This window comes from Coffea eugenioides, chromosome 2 (assembly GCF_003713205.1).
Source record: "Coffea eugenioides isolate CCC68of chromosome 2, Ceug_1.0, whole genome shotgun sequence".
Classification (NCBI taxonomy): domain Eukaryota; kingdom Viridiplantae; phylum Streptophyta; class Magnoliopsida; order Gentianales; family Rubiaceae; genus Coffea; species Coffea eugenioides.
In genome coordinates, this window is record NC_040036.1 from 79,211,768 (window position 1) to 79,233,961 (window position 22,194).

The window sequence follows — 22,194 nt, forward strand, 5'->3', positions numbered from 1 at the left end:
GCTTTTACATAGCCCCTTTTTTTTATCAATTTTTTTCTTTAAAATTTTTAGATGGGGAGACAGAAAAGGGCACTAAAGGGGCATTTAGTAAGATTAAAATTTAAGCGCTGAGATATAAATTTGCTGACGCTCATGAAATCATAAATGTTTGATTGATAATTAATGGAATTTGAATACTGAAATAAAAATATTATAATCAACCATGTTTGGATTGTGATTTTTCACCCAAAAAAAAAATTACATTTTCTGTAAATGCTTTCCTAATTACTTTTTTATCTCACATATATATCAAATTGTTACAGACCATTTTTTTACAAAAACTCCCAAAAATAGCGATCAAAAGATCTTTACTTTTATATTAACTATGCTTTTTTAAATATTGATAAACTACTATTATGGAAAATGTTTTTAAGTGTGTGCTAGGAGACAAATTATTGAAAATATTTTTATTTAATATTGATAAACTACAGATATGAAAATGCGTTTATGTGATAAAACCGTGTTTAGCGTTTTATAAGAGAGAAATTATGTTTGAAAGCGTGTGTTAGGGAAAAATCGTGTGTCTATATGAGAAAGAGAGAGAATATATATATATATATATTTATTTATTTATTTAGCGTGTACTTGTGAAAGTGTCCGTGTTTATCGTCTTTGCAAGAGAGAAAGCATGCGTGTCTAAAAGTATGAATTTATTAACATTTAATAAGTTAAGTGATATAATTTTCATTTGTGAGCAAATTAAATACTAGTTCTTTATGTCTCAAGAGATAGCATAAATTTGTTATCATAAAAACTTTTTTTCTTTTATGCTATCATACAAACTTAATAGTATAAGTACTTAATTCATTGATTTTACGTATTTAACGCACTTATCAAACAAGAACGTCTTCAATAACTGTGTCTTCGTCTGGATTAACTGTTTTTTGAGGTATTTTTGAAAAATTTTACCGTAGCAGTATATATGAAAAATTTTTACTATGAAAATTTTTTGAATTTTTTGATATATTGTATGGATAAGATGTTTTTTGAGTCATTGTGTATTACTTTTATAAAATGACTTTTTTCGTCCCTCACTTTTAAAAGTATAATTTTACGTCCCTTATAAATTCATATTGATCAAATTTGGTCCTTACCTAGGTTTTTGACTAGTATTTCAAGCTCTCAAATTAACTATAACTCATATATGAGGCGACGTTTGAGCACATGCTTTTCACTGCATATTATTGTTGTTTCTGGGAAGAATGCTCTCAAACTAATAAGCATAACGTACAAATGCGAGGGGAAAATGAGACTCAATAAAACTTCAAGGGGCAAAGTGAGAAATAGTTGCTCTTCTTCTGATAGCTTAATAGATCGAGACAAGGCAGTCGTGATTCGTGAAGGATTAGTTAAACACGCGTGAGAAAAGCACCAAAAGCAAAACCCACGTGGCAAAGACTGCAATAAACAACGTGTAACATCTGAAGATTGGAGGAGAATTATTGCTGGAAGTGAACGCATGCCTGAGCGGGAACCGCCCAAAACGCGTGATGGATAAGCGGCCTGGCTTCCATTTTGGCCTTTGCATATTATCATCCAATGTCCATTCTCTTGCACAATCGTGCCACCACCTTTCAATGTTATCACGTGCAATTCATGATACCCCGTTTCCGTTTTTGAATCTTCCAATTCCAATTTTCACGACTGTGAAGATAATGTTCAATACTCTATTACTAAGAAGAAGAACATAAAGATTTTGGGAAATGATTTTAAGTTCGAAGTCAATTGGATGTCTGAATTTGGTAAGCGATTTTGAGTTACCCTAATATCTACAAAAAGGAAAAAAAAAAAAAACCTAGTTTTAGTCTCCGATATTTAACACGTGTCCGGTTTTAATTTTTTAAAGTTATAGTAAAAACAAATTTGATCTCCAATATTTAGCAATTGTGAAGTTTTACTGCCTAAAATTTTAGCAAAAATAAATTTGGTCCGCATTGTATCTAATTTAAGGTATATTTAGGACATCTGAAGAATTTTTCTCAATTAATGACAAATTTTAGTCATATGCAATCATGTGTCAATTAATTTGAATTTAAAAACTAAGAATTAAAATAATGGTTTACTTTAGACAATAAGATTAAGGACTGATAACTCACGTGCTAATTAATCCAGCACAAAAGGAATAAAAAAAAAGAAATCTATGTTAAACTATAAAATTGAGACTAATTAGATTATGCAATTCATTGATCCAAAACTTTTTTTCACTTTCTGTCTCTCATCGCTTTTGAAAAATCCTAAAGCTCAAATTTTTACATATAATTTAACAAATTTCTTTTTTTATTTCTTAGTTAATTAGTTACTCATTTGCCATCACGTGAGTTCTTCTCATTGTTCACAACTAACTACATTTTTTTTTTCGGTACGTGAGAAGTCTCGAATCTAAGACATTTTATTTACAACCCCTTACATCTTACTTTTTAACCCAATCTTCCTCCAATCAGCTGCCGTTTTGCTTCTTTATAAAAAAGAAATTAATTTAACAAATATCTGACTGATTTTTGTAAATATTCAAAAATATCCATAAATTGTCCTAAACCTACTTCAAATTTGAAACATTAGGGAACAAATTTGTATTTGTGCAAACTTTGAAAACTAAAACTGTACTAAGTGCCAAACATCGGGACCTTATTTGTTTTTATCAAAATTTTAGGTCGGCCTGTCAATCGAACCATATGAGCTGACTCATTTAATTTGTAATGATTCCGGTTCCGGGCAATGAGTTTCGGGTTAATAGATGTGAAGATCATACCCAACTCACAAAATATTCAACTTTTATCTTTATTCGGGTTTAGTCCAAATTCATTTATTACTTCTCAATTTTCTTAATATAATTACTATAACTATTAAATTGTAAAATTAATTTAACATTCACATGACTATAACATTAAAATTAAACATGAGCAACTAATAGTTCTTAAAAATTACATAGATAAAAAATTTTCAACAAATTTATATATAATCTGTTCAAAATACATGAAAAAATAGTAATAAAACATGCGGTGATGAGCCAGTACATCTTCAAATGTTGGAACTTCTTCATAGCCTTGTAATTTAAATCTAAACATGCTTGATGATTTGTGTTTCTAGACCAAAAAGAAATCGATCAGTATTATACCAACATAAAAATTTACTCAATCAATAAGAAAAATTAGAGTTTCAACTATGCATTACCAAAATTGGATCTCAAAAAAATTAATAGAGAAGTTTCAGATGTATTTTTGTATTTTGTAATTTATATATATTAGTATTTAGTAATAATATATTTGAATATATAATATTAAAATATAAATAATAAATATATCATTATATATTTAAGTAATTAAAGGGTCGGACCTATAATAATTTTGAGTTTAATGAGACCCAAGTTGAATTCATATTTAATTCAAATATATTTTTTAGACCCAATCGCAGATCGACTCACTGGAATAACGAGCTTATTAGATATTTTTTCGAACTGAACGAGGATATCTCAAATTGATCCGACTCCGTTCACAATCCTAGTCGGAAGACGAATCACCCCTAGGGAGGGTGTCCGTCTAAAAGTGGATCGGGGATGCACTGATGAGCGTCCAAGTGGGATTAGGCCGATTCTCGGTGCAGAGTGCAGACACTTTGGGATTTTTATTTTTTTTATAATTTTTTTTTTTGCCGGGGTCGAAAAGACGCTTTGGGCTTAAGTAGCCCCGTTTTGTTGCGTCTATAGTCAGTAAACTCTCCCTTGGTTAGGAGAAAAAAAAAGGGAAAAAAAAAAAGGAACACGAATCACACCGTTCACGTGCTCCCTTGGATTGGACCGGGTCTCCACCAGTGGTGGTCCCCGCCCACCCGAAATTTCATTTCACAGAGGTTGCACCGCAATACTACTCCATCTAGAACTTCTATAAGCACGAATTTCTGATCCGTAACGGAACCGGCTGGACCTCATAGCTTCACGGGCAGGATTGTCAAACAATCGTAATTCATGTGGCTAAGGTTTTCTTAATCGAAAATTATGCGGCGAAGATAGAAAGGTTTTCTTAATAACGCCCATGATCAAATATATGTAGTGTTTTAGTTCCTATCATTGGAGACCCTAAATGTTGAGAAAACTCTTCTTAGAATCATCAATAAAAAATAAAAAAAGTCACGTGCTCAATCTAATATACAGAAAAGCTTCCCGTAATTTCAAAACGTATAACACGAGACTTCATGCTTTGAATTAAATTATAAAGATGATGGAATCCGTTAAACTTAACGCAAATGGATGAAATGACAAAAATACCATGATGTAATTAAGCAAAAGACAACTCAATAAAACCATTTATTTTATTCTTTAAAGAAAGAAAATTGAGGGTTAAGGGGTAGAACAGATATATTTGTTAAAAATTAGGTATAATTTTTTTTAAAGTTTCAATAAGTCATTTCCCTTAAGTTTAACGGATTCCATCACCTTTACAATTTAGGTCTTGTTTGGCAGACAAGTTTTTTGTCAAGTTTGTCTGCTACAAGTTTTTTAAAAACCTTAGCTACAATAACCTAAAAAAAGTTCTTAAAGTTTTTAAATTATACACTTCAAAATATTTATAAAAAAAACACACTTCAAAAATTTTTTTAAAAACTTCTACGGTAAGTTACAATAAAGTTTTAGACAAATATCCAAAAAACTCACTTGCCAAACGGGACCTTAGTTCAAAACATGAGATGTCGCGTTATACGTTTTGAAATCACGGGGGACTTTTTTGTATATTAAACTTAACACAAGGGGATTTTTTATTTTTTTCCCTAGATAGTATCCTCTGGGGTTGGACAAACTTAATTTGTACTCCCCTATGTTTGAATAACCTTTATAACATACTAACCTGATTGCTGCAGGTTAGTGTACCCAAATAAATAAATTTTTCGTTTTATTTTTTAAATTCCACCATTCTCTTACTATAAATGGAAAAAAAAACGCTTCATAATTACAGATGAGCAAGATTACGTGATATTTCTTTGTATATACTCTACATGTTTAAAAATTAAAAAAGCCCCATCACGTTGGTGTTGGAGACTTTTCTTCTTCTTTAACGTGAGAATTGTTGACCACGCTCTGGTTAATGAACCAAAAGGGCAAAAAAAGAAGTCTTTGTTTCTTCCTTCGCGAGGTTTTACTTTTATTAGAGGAGTTTTTAAATGTGTTTTTAGTGTTTGTTGGGTGTTTCAAGTCCTCAACGCACCAGGCCCCTGCGGTCGCAATCAAGGCAACTGTGAATGCGCGAAAAGGTTGTAGTATTAAATTTCCTTCGCTAACATGGGCGATTGAATTTTGTTTGGTTCTTGCAGTCTTATTTGCTTAATCACTGTTTAACTCTCGTGATATTAAATGATTTCGTCTTGCATGCACCTCTGCAGGGAAAATGACAATGAAGGACCAATTATGCGCTCGTGAAAAACGATGGACGCAATTTTGATCAACTTCGATAACTCAATACATTGCTTATTAATTAATTACATGAATCAAGTCATTATTTTTTGCTTATTAGTTTCTTTCTCTCTCCGTTTTTTTTTTTTTTTTTGGTTATATATACTACTAGTAGTTATTTTAGTACTATTATTGCTTTTAACTAAAAACAAGTTAAGAAGCTCGTTTTGGTTTTAAGCTGATAGGTTCCGTATGTTAGATGAGGGCTTGGCGCTTCTGCAAATTAATCTTGTTTCTAACGACCAATTCAAACTCAACAGTTGTTATTTGTGAAAAAAAATAAAAATAAAAGTTGGGGACCGATCCAGCCTATTTTAGGTATCCGTCAACATCAAATGTGACTCGTGCTGTTAAACGAAATGAGTGGTTTGAAAGCTCGAATAGACTTGGTTCGATAATATTTGAATTGAACTCGTTAATTTTAGCAAATGAGTCGAGTTCGAATTAGAGATATACTTGATTAATTAACGAGTCGAATTAGTTCGAATTGTTTGTTATTCGAACAGCTCACTTGAACTCGATAAAAAATGGCATATATGTCATTTCATAAAACGAGTGTGATTGAATTGTGGCATTCGAGCTCAAATTCGACTTCGTGCGAACTCGGCTCATATGTGATAAACGAGTCGAACTCGAGTTCAACTTTTGAGCCACAAGTCTCAATCATCAAGCGGATCTCGAGCATGCTCAAGGCCATCCACTTAGTCGAGCAAGCTCGAATTTGATTCGATAGAGGCACAAGTCGAGTTCAAGAATCAAATACTCGGCTCGGCTCGGCTCGATTAACAGCACTAATTATGTGACAGACCTATGTATTTTCCCTTTCTTTTTTTTTTCTTTTTAAAGCAATAATGGGCCTTCCTTCAAAGTCTAAACTAAACTGGATTTAGATTTTATACACTATTAATTAATTATGTTAAAGATCACTCAGGCATGTGATTATTTGGTGAAGCTAATCATTAAATGGTTGAAATATCTGTCAAGTCAAGCCATGGGTAGTGTCATAAAACTTCTCCTCACGTTTTGTGTTAGACTTTGTTGGCTTCTTGTTTTGCCTCTTCCTAAATGAGTAAAAACCAAGGTCTCCACCATGCCGAATGCTAGTACTAATTAAGGTTTAACTAGAAAGAGAAGACAAGGTCTACATGCTTGTTGGTATTTTATTTGTAAGCACCTTCTCTAATTAACCTCTTAATCTTTTTATTTTTTTCATTTTTTCCTTAATCTCTTAATGTTATAAATATAACCTTCTTTCACATATCGCTCATCTGTATGATGTATCCCCTTGTGAATGTGGACAACTCTTACTAAGTGGTGTGAACAGAAGGCATATTGCGATTTAACTGGTCCGTTGAATTTGCAGTTTAGCCCACAGAAATGGAAGTTATCTCTTTGGTTCAGTTGAGCCCACCCACGACAACAAAATCTGACAACAGTTGTCTAGCCCCCTCCCAAGTCCCAATCCCCCTCCCACCCCACAAAAAAAAAAAAAAAAAAAAAAAAAAACTCTTGCCCTCTTTTTAAAGCCTCTGAAGTGCGTCTTGTAACCTCAGGGACTTGGGTGAGGAGGGCCAGGCTTTTCAGTCAGACTGAATGGGCGGAACTTATAATGGAAACCATTTTTTTTAATTGGTCAAATTCCTGTCCCAATAACCAGCTAGCTCCGTCACTGCAGTGTTCCCAATGGTGTGGGCTTCAATCAACTCCGAATGAGACACGGCCCTAAAAGGAAATATTTTGACCGTGGGGCAAATAATAATTAAAGGAAAAAGATTTTCCATTGCGTTTTTTTTTATTGTATAATTAAATGTTTTCTTTTATTGTATAATTAAAAATATCCCTTTAGAAAATAAAAATTACACTTTGACCCCCTCAAGATTTTAGAAATCCTTTTATATACCATCCAAAGATTAAAGTTTTTAACTTGTATCCTTGAAAATATTAAACTTCATCCCAATTTTTTTTTTTTTTTAAAATAAATGTAAGGATGCCCCTCCAGGTATACTTCTTTACTGGTCTTGTCCTTCACTTTCTTCCTATCGCATGGATTCATCTTTATACACTCTCTTTTTGTCGTCGTATAGGATACTCCTATCTTTTTCCATGACTAAATATAAAAATTCATAAATCATTAAATTGCCATTGTTTGCGGCAGGGTGACTGTCCGAGGCCTGTCGAAAGGCCATATTGAGCAAGCGCAGGCCCCCAGTGATCCGGCCTAACACTTGGTTTTGGACGGTTAGCAGGCTCCCACCACAGATTGTGATTGCTTACCCAACCTTCAATGCCAGACACGATAGTTTGCCAAAGTAGACAAGGAATTTTTTTTGTGGCAGAATAGTTCAAGGTTGAAACTTCACACCCACAAAAGCCACGTACATGAATCCATCTGCACCACATGCAACTGACGTATCTTTCATTGTAGATTTCTTAAAAGATCAGAACTTTTCAACATATTTTGCTTCAATTGTTCAGTCCCGTCGATTTTTTTAGGTCTTGTTGGCTGGAAAAGGTTAGACTAGTTGTTGCCGACTACAGAGGAGCCAATCCTCCACAGACACGTGTGTTCTACCAATCCTGTTCGGCCCAACAGATGAGTCTGTTCAGTCCTCACCCTGAACTCTTCTCCAAGCCGAACTGAATAGCTTAAGGGAGAGTTCGTGATTCTGCGGGATAAGGCCAGAGGGAGAGTTCAAGAGAGACTCCGCTTCTAGTAATTTAGTAGGACTCACGTTCGAGAATGGGATAACTACTACTACAGGTAGAGGGATAACTTCGGACTCCTTCATGACTATCCTAAAGAGCTCTCTAAATAATGAATGAAAGAACCAAAAAAGGTACAATAGACAATCCTGTCATTCCTTTATTCCTTCTTACCTCCCAACTGACTTGAGCGTTAGAGTCACGACAGGGAGCTAGTCTCGCTGTTCGACTCATTGCAGGTCAGTTCGGAACCTTAGTCGATACCCTGTTCGGATCGCGATCTCGACATATTCATCGCAATCTAATGTATAAAAAAAAAAATTGTTGCACGCTCACACACACACATATATTAGAACTTTTTGAGAATGGGATAATCCTGGCTTAACTAAACACACGAAACAGAGACCTTTAATCGCTAATATATCTGTATTGGATTCTGAATGGCTAGCGTTCTTGTGATCGACCAAGAGGAGCCAAAATATCTCAATCAGTCTAATAATGTATGATTTGTGAAACCCTGTAACTTGAAGTACGACGGAAGGAGCAAGGGGGCCGGGGGAGGTGGTCCTCCTCTTATGTTCTTATCAGCCGCGGGAACCTGATGCCTCTATGTATACAGCGCTTCTGATGAAATGTACTACTTTTTGCTTTCTGTTGTACGAGCATTGGGGAATTGAAGATGACATGAATATATGGATTGAATTGAATATGTTTGGTACAGAGAGAACTTGATGTACGGAGTCCGCCGGGGAAAAAAACCTAAAAAAATCATTGCCGACAATAAGGCCAGAGGGAGAGTTCAAGAGGGACTCCGCTTCTAGTAACCTAGTAGGACTCATATTCGAGAATGGGATAACTACTACAGGTAGGTAGAGGGATAACTTCGGACTCCTTCATGACTATTCTAAAGAGCTCTCTAAATAATGAATGAAAGAACCAAAAAAGGTACAATAGACAATCCTGTCATTCCTTTATTCCTTCTTACCTCCCAACTGACTTGAGCGTTAGAGTCACAACGGGGAGCTAGTCTCGCTGTTCGACTCATTGCAGGTCAGTTCGGAACCTTAGTCGATACCCTGTTCGGATCACGATCTCGACATATTCATCGCAATCTAATGTATAAAAAAAAAAATTGTTGCACGCTCACACACACACATATATTAGAACTTTTTGAGAATGGGATAATCCTGGCTTAACTAAACACACGAAACAGAGACCTTTAATCGCTAATATATCTGTATTGGATTCTGAATGGCTAGCGTTCTTGTGATCGACCAAGAGGAGCCAAAATATCTCAATCAGTCTAATAATGTATGATTTGTGAAACCCTGTAACTTGAAGTACGACGGAAGGAGCAAGGGGGCCGGGGGAGGTGGTCCTCCTCTTATGTTCTTATCAGCCGCGGGAACCTGATGCCTCTATGTATACAGCGCTTCTGATGAAATGTACTACTTTTTGCTTTCTGTTGTACGAGCATTGGGGAATTGAAGATGACATGAATATATGGATTGAATTGAATATGTTTGGTACAGAGAGAACTTGATGTACGGAGTCCGCCGGGGAAAAAAACCTAAAAAAATCATTGCCGACAAGAACAACTGATCATGCACATCAATACTAGTACATATAAGAACAACGTGAAATTCATTCTCAGTTTTGCTCGAGATACTGGAGCTGGTGATCTTGAGACCTGAACAGTAATTCTAGAGAGCATGGAGTCAATACTGTACGTGTCTGCGCTCTTTTTCTTTTGGTTGATGAAAAAATTGACTCGTGAATTCATTGCAGGTAGTTAGGTGCCTGAGTCATCCTAATTTATCTTCAAATAAAATGTATAAACATTTAGCAAATTCTTCCAAGGAATTCGCATGCGCGCAACCATTTTTTTTTATATAAAAAAGAGAAAAAAAGTTTAGCGAATTCTTCCGATAAGTTGTACTGTTTTGGATCGCTGTAAGTTGTAGGTATCATTTTTCTCTCCCATTTTGCTCTTTCACTACGAGCAATGAAAGTTGGTTTGATATTCATCATTCAGGACGGAAACTTTTGTTGTGGTCGAAGCCTGAAGGGAAATTACTAATCAGGCCTGGCAAAAATCAGGTAACTATATATAGTGTTGCTTGCAAGAAAATTGAAAATTAAGAATTAAAAACAAAAACAAAGAAAAAAATCATTCAGCAGTAGTACTAAAGATTTGGGACTTTGATGGGCTAAAGTGAAAGGGTACAAGGAAGGCCCGCTCTTGAATGTTGTAGATGAACAAGGCTTGCATTAAATTAGTGAGTGGGCCAAAACTTGCTCAGCAACTCTTTAGGAAATGTGCGGAAAACAATTTTGTCATTTTCTAGCCCGACAGCTTGGCTTATGTTATGAAACGAAACCAGTGGGCCCTCCCTCCCTCTGGAACCCCGCGGTTGTTAACAAAAGTTCGATCGCATCTGGCTGTGGCTCAAAATTCTTCTTCCGCCACCAGATTCTCTACTAGCTGCACTGTATGAATCAGGTTTGAAACTTACAAAGATGGTACTGTATGAATTAAAGTTCCAGTCCCAACAGCCTGCCGGCCGATTTGGTAACAGTATGGCTCCCATTATATACGCTAAGCATTAAGCACTGCATGATCGAAACAAACAGATATTTTCAAAATGTTCAAGGACCTTCATCATAATTAACCCAAGAATTGCTTCCTAACCCTTAACCTCCTAATTTTGTCATTTTATTAGTATTTTGTTTTCTGAAAGCAGGTCCCGTCCGAGTACATGATGTTATGCCTACGCAGTTATAAACTGCAGCAGCACAGCAAGTGCTTGATAAAGATAATGCACATGTGGTCTTAAAAGAATTACTGTGCAGGAGAGAACGATGGACGACGTGGTAGCTAGGCACGTATTTGGGGTTGAGGACCGACTCTGAATTGAAAGGGATAGATCGAGTGGAGTCAATAAACTCATGCCTTCCCTTCTGTCCTCTCCTTTCTCCTGCAATTCTTGCCACCACCAATACTTCCACGGCCTCCACAAGACAAGAGAAGAGGCCGCGGGGGGGTTGGGTTTCGGGCTTTGGGATTGGGGATGGCTATGGTTGACAGTTTATTATTGTGTATTTGTTTCGTAATTTATATACACTCATGAACACACATTGAACTGATATATACGAACAAAATTTATGCGTATAATAAACGTATGTTGCATCACGTCTCTGCAGTATAATCTCAACGTTAACTACTGCCCCAAACTCATGAATTGGAAGTACGTACCTGCTCGTTGTATACAATTTTCACAGAAGCTAGAGTAGTGAACAGCTATGACAAACAGCGTTAATGCATTAGAATCTTTTCGTACAAGGAATAAAACAGAACTTAATTGTCAAGAGCTGCCTCCTTCAATTCTTCAATCCATCCATGTTCTTTTTGCTATTCTAGTCTCAGAAGAATCCACCCAAAAATAATGCAGAGCAAAGTTGCAGAAGAAGACACGTTGGACCATGCCATGCATACCACAGTTCCCATAACGGGGCCTTTATTTCCATTCAGTCTTTTACCATTGGAATCATTTTTTTTATTCAAGAAACGACGCTAGCTAAAGTTGGTGATGGACTTCTAGCTAGTTGTTCTAAAACTGACTTTAAGAAAGCTCTTTGAAAAATTTTAGGAACAAATCTAACTAATTGAAGGTGCAAATGAGAATGCGCCAAAAAGGAGTATAGTTGTGGAAAAGTTAGTTGATTACTATATATATATATATAAAAAGGTACGAGTTTCTCGAACAAATTTGGTAACAATAGAATCGTTTTTTGCTTGTTCAGGAAAAGTTTTTGGATTGAGGGTCTGTTTGGTTGGAAGTAAAATGTTTTCCTTGGGAAAATATTTTCCGTTGAAGTAATTTTTCATGAAAATCATTTCCCTTTTATCATTTTCAGGTGTTTGGTTAGCTTATTGAAAATATTTTCTTACTTCATTTTTCTGATGTTTGTTTAACTTTTGAAATATTTTCACTTTTATCTCTATCTTTACTTTCTACACATTATAACTACATACTTCTTCCCATGCAAAATAAGAAAATTTATCTCATTGTTTAACTTTAAAAAATCTTGAAGAAAGGTATATATGAATAAAAATATTTCCTTAAGCAAATAAATAAATTGCTGGCCATTTAGTGTCAAATATCAATCACATGCAATGCTTATTGTGACATATATCTTGCACTCTCACTGCTGAAAGTTTCTCTAGAAAAGAATGTCCCTATTATACATAATTAATTACTAGCATAGGATGAGCAGGATGAGGTTTTTTTTTTATTTTGAATATACTAGGGGGAGGGTTGGGTGGTACGGGGGAGGGAGTGTAAGGAAGAGGTCTTGGGTTCGAGTCTTCCTGTTTACACTAAAAAAAAAAAAGAACATACTGCAAGATGATTTCAGTAAGTTTGGAACATACTACAGGCAAGATGCATGCATTTCGGAAAACAACTTCAGGAAGTTGGGAAGGGAAGTTGTTTTCCATAAGATGAGTGAAAATATTTTACATAGGAAAATGTTTTCAGTAACTTTTGTGCAACCAAACACGGGAAATTAGGAAAATATTTTCCTGGAAAATATTTTCACCCGAAACAAACGGACCCTGAGAGACAAAGTTTTTGCAGTCAAAACTTGGATAAATTCGATTTTCAAAACTCAGTGCGATTGCGGCGTTGAAGAAGATCAGATCTCTTCAAGTGATTTTGCATGCTCAATCTAGATATATATATAGCAGTAGTAGTACTTGCAAGCCATGAAAACATAGGACCACCTAACAGCTGCAAACGTTGGTGTGCGCAATATAATCAATCATTCAATCCCACCAAAAAACACAAAAACAAAAAGGAAAGAAGGAAAAAAAAAAATGGAGCTGGTCATTAATATCTCGTGTAAGGCCTACACATGTGAAGCTTTACGGCCCAAGGGACCCCGAGAAGCTTTAAGCGTTGAGAGCCCTCATGATAATGCACGAAGGCCGATTTCCCAGAAAACAAAAATTAATAATCAATCGCTATCCGAGCACGCGGGTACCTATACATACAAGAACTAATTATTATGGTCACAATTGGTGAGAAATTTTTGGGTGACTTGTGACCTTCCATCACAAAGGCCGTACATTTTTTTTTTTTTTTTTTTTTGCTTACGGAGTGGGTGTCCGGGTCAATCCTTGCGGGGTCCGACTAATCCCACTCCGACCTGGGAGGAGAGGCTCCATCTCCCGAACACGATAACTATGGGACTCGAACCATTGCGGGCACTGAGCCGTACATGTACATGACGATATTTATTCTCTATTTTTTTTTTATCCTACTTCTTATTTTGATTTAAAATTAATGCGTGCTCTCTCAGTCTCTTTGTTCCAAAAAAGGGGACAAGCAAACAAAAAAAAAGAAAAAGAGAAAAGAAATGGAAATCCTCCTTCATCACTCGTCTAAATTTTGACGGCCGTCTACTACATGGTAACCCAGTCAATTTCTTGTAGGATTTTTTTTTTTTGATTTGGTTACATGATAAGTTGAGGATTGGTACCTTGGAGTGTGTTGTATTATATACACCTGTTAGTGTTGGAAAATTGTACTTTCATTATCTAAACTTTAGGCTTGTTTTCAATTATTTATTTTAGACTGATTATATATTCTAATTTTGGATAATCAGTTTTTTTTTTTTATATTCTCAATCAGTTTTGTATTCTAATTATAAATTTTTAAATGACCATAAAAGTTAAAATCTATAATCACTCAAAGAGTAACTTTTTGCTGATTCGGATTATTCTTCATAATCAGCTTCTATATTCAGATTTTGTGAAATCTAGAGCAATAAAGAACGTGACATATGTCTATGTGCCAATGGTTACTCGCTTTTCACCCTATTGTCAATTCATTGATTAATTCCACACTAGATACTTTCAGGATTTCACGACACTACTTAGAATTAAATGGAGACGTTGGAAAATATGCTTGATGAATTCAGAAAAAGGGTGAAGCACGTAGATGGTTAATTATCGTTGTTTGGCATAGGTATGGCAACGGGTAGAGTAAAACTCTATCCTTGTGGGTGTTTCAATTAGACGATAGATGGGTAATCCGTTAGACGTATTAATAAGGAGTTACTGATGGATAACCCGATAGAATTTGGTAAGATATTTTCTAAAAATTGAATACTCAATACTCGATATTCCATACACATGTCCGCGCGAGCGCACACACACAATTTGTTTCATATGTGCGTGTATCAAAGAATTAATACCTCTATAATAGCTATTTATCCTCTTAGTTTGTATTCAGTTGACACACATATTTATCTTTATACAATGTACATGCGAGTTAGGATTTAATAAGAGAGATTTTTAAAGGTATTCAACTCGCTGCCATTCCTATTTTGGAATTATAAAGATAACTCAATATGGCATTTTCAAACTTAAAAATAGTTAAATAGAACCATGTAAATTGTTCAAAACTTGGTACCATGCCCAAGTGACTAATTTTACATTCTCACACTTACACGATGTGAGTGATAATCCTAGTCTTACGCACGAGTGCCAGCTCATGCAAAATAAATAAATGAATAATTAATGGAAAAGGGCGTTTTTGTCAGATTTAAGAAAAAGGTGAATGGTAAGACACACTGCAAGCATAAATACAGAGCCGCGATAGATTTTATGTATTGGTTGCATGCCCAGCTAGCTAAGCTTTGGTTTAATTGTTGGTTAATAATGGAGATGCTCCTACAGCAACCACCGGCGCCGCCATGCATTAATGAAGATGACCTAGCCCCTTCTTCCTCCGGCTCAACCACCACCGCCACCACCCCCACAGCCGCCATCAGCAGAAGAAGTGATACCAGCAGTAGTAGTGCTGCCAGTGGGGGCACACGGCATCCGGTCTTTCGAGGGGTCCGCAAACGGCGGTGGGGCAAATGGGTGTCGGAAATTCGAGAACCGCGAAAGAAATCACGGATATGGCTGGGTTCTTTCCCAAGCCCAGAGATGGCAGCAAGGGCATACGACGTGGCCGCATATTGTCTGAAAGGACCCAAGGCCCAACTGAATTTCCCCGACGACATCCAGCTGCTGCCGCGGCCATTAACCACCACGGCTCGAGATATTCAGGCAGCAGCCTCATTGGCCGCAAGAGTGGCGATGGCAGAAGGAAAAAAGACTACTACTATGTGTGGTAGTAGTAGCACTACCGCTACTACTACTGCAGCTCATATCGGCGACGATGGGAGTGGGAGTGATGATTTTTGGCGGGACATAGAGCTGCCGGAGCTCATTGAAGCTTGGCCGGGGGAGAATGATAACAGTACCAGCGTAACTGTGAGGAGGGATTATGTGTGGGAGTTACGCTACTGGAGTGCTTCATCATCGTTATCATCATGTTCAGGGATGTTTTCCGGCGATATTGCCACGTCGCCGATGGAATGATTCCAGTTGGATGAAGATGACCGAGCCCCCGACGGACTGTGTAATTGCATGTACTAGTTGTACGTCCGCGGCCGTATGACCGTACATAATAGTTAATACAACACTCCTCCTGCAACTAGTATTAATTACTTGGTGTTACAGTTTTAACTTCCTCATTCAATTAAAGCTTCAGATTGTGATTAACTAATGCTCCATTTCTACTACTACTGTATATATCTATTATCTACTCGATGATGCATTTACTTGCTCTTCTTCAATATTTAAGTGACATGAATATTATTGCCTTCTTGTAGTTTTTTTTTTTCTCTCAAAGCCATATCTATGTAATACATATAATATCCTCCTCCTCCTCCGTCTGAGTAGTTGAATCTGAATCTGCTAACTAGTAGCAATAAGGTTCCGACCAGCTTCACTAGAAATCGTCGGAAGGAATTTGTGATGATGGATGGAAAAGGAAGAAAATTAAGCCTGAATTAATGATAAGTATAAGCTGGAATCAGCTTTGCCAGACTCGAAGTGGTATATGAGAATTGTACACCTTTTGATTACTACTATTTGAAGATTAATTAGAATAAACAAATTGCTAGGAAATTAACAATTGGAAATTCATTGTAAGATGGATTTTTCTTACACAATATTTGATGTTCCGGTATCTTGTTGGATAGAGATCGGGAGGATGGTTTAATAGTAGTGGTAAGGGTCTTAATCGACTCGAACCCCCAACACTCTTAACAGTAGAGTGGTTTAATAATGTCTTTGGGCTGGGCGTTTTCCTACTTACTTGTTGCTTAAGTGGTTCTAGTATTAATTTGAGGTTGGGTGGCGAGAGTGTGCAGTCTGGACTAACTCAAACACTGGCCTTTCAGTTTCAGAAGCCTGTCCCAAGAATAATGTCCCCGTTTGGCAAATAAATTTTTTAAGTGTCTGTCCAAAATTTTACTGTAACTTACAAAATTTTACTGTAGAAGTTGTAGGAAAATTTTTTGAAGTGTATAAGTTTTTGGATATTTTGAAGTGTATCGTTTAAAAATTTTGAGAAGTTTTTTCTTGAAATTATTGTGGTTAAAGTTGTTAAAAAACTTAATAAAAAACAAATTTGGCCCAAAACTTGTTTGCTAAACAGGCTCAATTGATTATGAACAACTTTGATCGAATTTTTTTTTTGGCATCATTGTGGTGGGTATTTGGGCCCATGAACTGGTAATACCGTACGGCCCAACTAATCCCACAGCGGGCTGGGAGCGGCCTGCCCCAAGCATCACCAGCCACGGTAGTTTCGATCCCTGCGTGGCTCAACTGGGACTACAACCACGGACCCAAATTGTCCTTTACAGGCAAACCTCCTGTTCCGTGATGCCCAAATTGTCTTGTCTTTGTGACTGCTGCTGCACACGAAAAAAAGTAACCTCAAGTGAGAACAGAATAGTTGTTGTAACAGTGAATGAAAATGGGCCAAAAATGAAAAGGAAAAAGGCTCAGCGGGTCAAACCATGATACAGGACCAGGACCTGTCTCTCTGAACCCATACCCATATGTTCGAGATCGACGGACGATTAGTTTCATTCACCAATAAAAGAAAAGAAAGCTCTCCGCAGGCCCAACAATTAGTCTCTTTTATTTCAACAAAAATCCCTCCCTCCTCCCTTTGTCGTTCAAACTCTCTCTCACTCACGTCTAATAAATAATTAAAAAAAAAAAAAAAAGACTGGTGCTGCTGCTCTTAGTTGTGGTGTGTGGAACAGTGGCCCTTCTGCAGTGCAGAGGTAACTCTCTTTCTCCCTCTCTTTTTAAACTCGTTTTAGTATTACATAGTGTTAGACTTAAAAAAGAAACCCTAGATTTTTTTTTATAGGTTTCCGTTGCACGCATTCGCAAAAGTCTCTGTAAAACCCTAGCTTACGTACAAGAATTGAACATGGAATGGAGTCCACAAACCCTGCAATTCCTATCGGAATGCTTCCTTAACACTCTCTCCCCACTCCCCGAACCCCGTCGCCGTGCCGAGTCCGCTCTCTCCGATGCCGCCGACAAACCCAACTACGGCCTCGCCGTCCTCCGCCTCGTCGCCGAGCCCTCCGTCGACGACCAGATCCGCCAAGCCGCTGCTGTCACTTTTAAGAATCACCTCAAGTCCCGTTGGTCCCCGCCTCCTCCCTCCCACGGTGACGCCCAAATCCTTACCCCGATTCCCGACCCCGAAAAGGAGCAGATTAAAACCCTCGTCGTCTCTTTGATGGTCAATTCTTCCCCTAGAATTCAATCCCAGCTCAGTGAAGCTCTGGCCGTTATCGGCAAGCACGATTTTCCGAAAGCGTGGCCTACTCTATTACCTGAGCTTGTGGCGAGTGTTGATAAACTAAGCCTGGCGAATGATTATGTCTCTGTTAATGGCGTGTTAGCTACGCTGAATTCTTTGTTTAAGAAGTTTCGTTTTCAGTATAAAACCAATGATTTGCTTCTGGATTTAAAGTATTGTCTTGATAATTTTGCCAAACCCTTGTTGGATTTGTTTCAAAGGACGGCTAGTTTGATTGATCATGCCGTGGCTTCGGGTGCTGCCAATGCAGCTACCCTCAGGCCCTACATAGAATCTCAGAGGTTGTGTTGTAGGATTTTTTACTCTCTGAATTTTCAAGAGTTGCCCGAGTTTTTTGAGGATCACATGAGCGAGTGGATGGTTGAGTTTAAGAAGTATCTCACCGTTACATATCCTGCTCTCGAGGATAGCAGCGGTGATGGGCTGGCGCTTGTTGATGCGCTGCGCTCTGCAGTCTGTGAGAATATCAGTCTTTATATGGAGAAAGAGGAGGAGTTGTTCCAAGGGTATTTGAGTGGTTTTGTGGAGGCTGTTTGGGGTCTTCTTCTTGTCGCATCTGCCTCTTCTAGCAGGGAACAGCTAACGGTGACTGCCATTAAGTTCCTCACAACTGTCAGCACAAGTGTACATCATACTCTATTTGCAAGGGATGATATCTTGCAACAGATTTGTCAGAGTATAGTTTTACCCAATGTAATGTTGAGGGATGAGGATGAGGAGTTGTTTGAGATGAATTATGTGGAGTTCATAAGGAGGGATATGGAAGGGAGTGATCTTGATACTAGGAGGAGGATTGCCTGTGAACTCCTCAAGGGAATTGCCTTGCATTACAAGGAAAAGGTCACTGAGAAGGTCTCCCTTCAGATCAACAGTTGTTTGGGTTTGTTAAATGAGAATCCAGCTGCAAATTGGAAACAAAAGGATTGTGCTATCTATTTGGTTACTTCCCTTGCCAACAGAAAAGCGGGCGGGACTTCATTTTCTACTGATCTAGTTAATGTCGAGAGCTTTTTTGGTTCTGTAATTGTTCCTGAGATGCAAAGTCAGGATGTCAATGCATTCCCTATGTTGAAAGCAGGAGCTCTGAAGTTCTTCACCATGTTTAGGAACCAGATATCAAAACCTATTGCGCTGGCATTGCTTCCAGATGTAGTCCGGTTCCTTAATGCAGAGGCAAATGTAGTTCACTCGTATGCGGCAAGCTGCATTGAGAAACTCTTGCTGGTCAAAGATGAAGGGGCTAGACCAAGGTACACATCCTCAGATATCAGTCCATTTTTGTTGGTCTTGATGACAAATGTTTTTAGTGCCTTGCAGAAGCCAGAATCTGAGGAGAATCAGTATGTTATGAAGTGTATCATGCGAGTTCTTGGAGTTGCTGAAATCTCTCGTGAGGTTGCTTTACCTTGCATCAATGGGCTGACAACAGTTCTCAATAGAGTCTGCGAAAACCCCAAGAATCCTGTGTTTAACCACTATCTTTTTGAATCTGTGGCTGTTCTTATTAGACGGGCTTCCGAGAAGGACCCTTCTCTCATTTCTGCATTTGAAGCCAGCCTTTTCCCTTGCCTTCAATTCATCTTGGCCAGAGACATCAATGAATTTTTTCCTTATGCATTCCAGCTGTTGGCTCAGCTTGTGGAGTTAACTCTCGTGCCTGATAATTATGTTGAGATATTCAAGATCCTTCTTTTACCTGACTCATGGAAGAAGTCAGCAAATGTTCCAGCTCTTGTTCGTTTGCTCCAGGCTTTCCTTCGAAAGTCACCTCTTGACATGATTCAGAAGGAAAGATTGGAAAGTGTGCTTGGGATATTCTCCAGACTTGTTTCATCTCCTAGCACCGATGATCAAGGATTTTATGTGCTGAATACAGTGATTGAGAATGTTGCATATGACGTAATCTTTCCGTTTGTACAGCAGATTTGGGTTATACTGTTTAACAGGTTGAGTTCCAGCAAAACAGTGAAGTTTGTTAAGAATCTGATAATATTTATGTCTCTTTTTCTGGTCAAATATGGTTCTCAAACCCTTGTGGATACAATAAATGCAGTTCAGCCAGACATATTTCGTACAATTTTGGAGCAGTTCTGGGTACCAAACCTCAAGCTGATCACAGGTTCCCTTGAGCTAAAGCTCACTTCAGTTGCTTCAACCAAACTTATCTGTCAATCTCCAGATAATTTGGATTCTAAGACTTGGGGTAAACTGCTGGACAGCATTGTGACACTTCTTTCACGACCTGAGGAGGATAGAGTGGATGATGAACCTGATATTCCTGATTTTGGTGAGACTACGGGCTATAATGCTACCTTTGTCCATCTTTACAATGTTGGGAAAAAAGAGGATGATCCTCTCAAGGAAATTAAGGATCCAAAGCAATTTTTGGTTGGGTCTTTGGCTAATCTTTGTGGTGCTTCCCCTGGAATGTATCCCCCAGTCATTGGTCAATTTCTTGAGCAATCTAATCAAGCTGCATTGCTGCAGCTTTGCAACACATATAATGTCTCATTAGTTTGAAGAAGAAGCTGTCTCATGGTATGCCTTCCACTAGTGCATCTGTTAATCAGATACACGAAATGTCTTTGTTTTTGTATTGAAACTGTGGAGGTACTTGATGAGGATAGTAATTACTCTGTACATTTGATGAATGATCTTTCTTCTTGTTATTTTAATTTCTGCTTATGTATTGCTTGATAAGTTGATAGGGAGTGTGGTTGAATATGCTTTTTGATCTTCTTCTGTGTGTATAATGACATTTGTGGAACCAAGATGAACAATGCTGTGCTTATGCATGTTTTATTGTTATCTGCTGCTGAAAAGTATTTGGGGTGTATTATATGAAGATAGTCGTTTTGGAGGCCTTTGCTCTTGTACACTCTGTCTTTATATATTGTGTGTTAATATTATGAGTTATGCTTTGATGAGAATCCTGATGTTCTTTTACCAAAAAATGATATTTAATTTGGCCTTAATTGTGGAGATTATTGTTGCTTCTGTTTGTTACTTGTGTAGTGGGAGCAACTTCCGTATATTCATCTTTTAGAATTTGTATTGCCTGAAAAGAGGCTGATAGAAAATGCTCAAAGTTATGGCATAAATTATGTTCAAGGTGCGCCATGAAATGAGTCCCACATTTAACCTCCATGTTCTCTTTCTTACTTTCTATATTCCTCTTGATGCTGGTAAACACTGCAACAATTAAGACTCCATGTCAATGCCTGATTGTTGAAACTATGTGATTGGATGCGCATTTCTATCATGTTTTGCCAACTTAAACATCATTGGTCTGATTTTGAAAATGCGGTTTCTTGTCGCAGATCTCTGGGTTCGTGTTATTCAGTGTTGCATATTGAAGTGAGCAGGACTTTTGCATTTTATTGACTGGTACAACGAGTTATAGGTTCAATCTATAATTTGGGCTTTTTCTGGCTCGTGGTTGTGTTGCAATGTCCATTGCTTCATCTACCGGCCAGACTGATATGGATAAGCTATTGAATCAGCCATGAAGTCTGGGATTTTCTGGCTTCCCGTGATGTGGTGATCAATGCTGCTGTTTTTTTGTTTTTTTCATGCTGTCCAGATGCTTGTTGAGCACATTTCACATCATAGTCAGAAAATGATACGTACTTGTGTTGGCATTTAAATTTTGCTTCCAAATTTTGATGCTGGCCTTCGGCATTTTCATTCGGTTGTATTGTTAGGTCACTGGGGGAAGAGCCTGTGGGAGTCTTGAGTTGCTATAATTTCTATGTATTTGCACTCGCTGAATGTGTATTTTAGGTATTTTTGCTGTTGAGGTTTTACACATAATTGGTGTTGGGGTAATCAGTAATTTCCGACTACTGTGACGCATTGGAGAAAATTTGAAGTATGGGGAGTGAAATGGAGACTTGGAACTTGTAGACTTGTATTAGTTACGACTAACGCACTTGCAGGTTAATAAATTTTTTACAGATGAATGGGTTATGGTACATGGTTTTTGGTGCATCCCTCGAGCGACATTGGATGTTTGCACAAATTGGACCGACATTGGATGTTGCACAAATTGGACAATTCCTGTGTACAATTTGTCTTCGCCATTTGACACATGTTGGCTCCATGCGCCACAGGGAAAGTTCTAGTGAAAGGTCGTGGGGTATACGGATCCTACTCTTTTTCTTTGGAATGAGCTGCGGTTGGAGTAGGACTACGTGCATGTGCATGCATGCTATTCTAAGCGTCTATTTGGGGTAGCCATAGGTCCAACCTGCTCAA

General features: G+C 37.6%; 2 protein-coding genes across 3 annotated transcripts; both read left to right on the forward strand.

The window, feature by feature from the left end:
- Positions 1-14,876: 14,876 nt before the first annotated feature.
- LOC113762740 (ethylene-responsive transcription factor ERF023-like) lies at positions 14,877-15,839 on the forward strand. Its single transcript, XM_027306314.1, has one exon. It carries the CDS (start codon positions 14,910-14,912, stop codon positions 15,618-15,620), a length of 711 nt encoding a protein of 236 aa, XP_027162115.1. The 5' UTR covers positions 14,877-14,909; the 3' UTR covers positions 15,621-15,839.
- A 1,480-nt stretch (positions 15,840-17,319) lies between these two features.
- LOC113760673 (exportin-2) lies at positions 17,320-21,750 on the forward strand. Of its 2 annotated transcripts, none has more exons than XM_027303348.1 (3): positions 17,320-17,383; positions 17,473-20,475; positions 21,258-21,750. In XM_027303348.1, exon 2 carries the CDS (start codon positions 17,536-17,538, stop codon positions 20,455-20,457), a length of 2,922 nt encoding a protein of 973 aa, XP_027159149.1. In that variant the 5' UTR covers positions 17,320-17,383; positions 17,473-17,535; the 3' UTR covers positions 20,458-20,475; positions 21,258-21,750. The 2 variants fall into 2 exon arrangements, with proteins under 2 accessions (XP_027159149.1, XP_027159150.1); XM_027303349.1 differs by having other exon boundaries at positions 17,365-17,383; positions 17,459-20,475.
- The last annotated feature ends 444 nt before the right edge of the window (positions 21,751-22,194 follow it).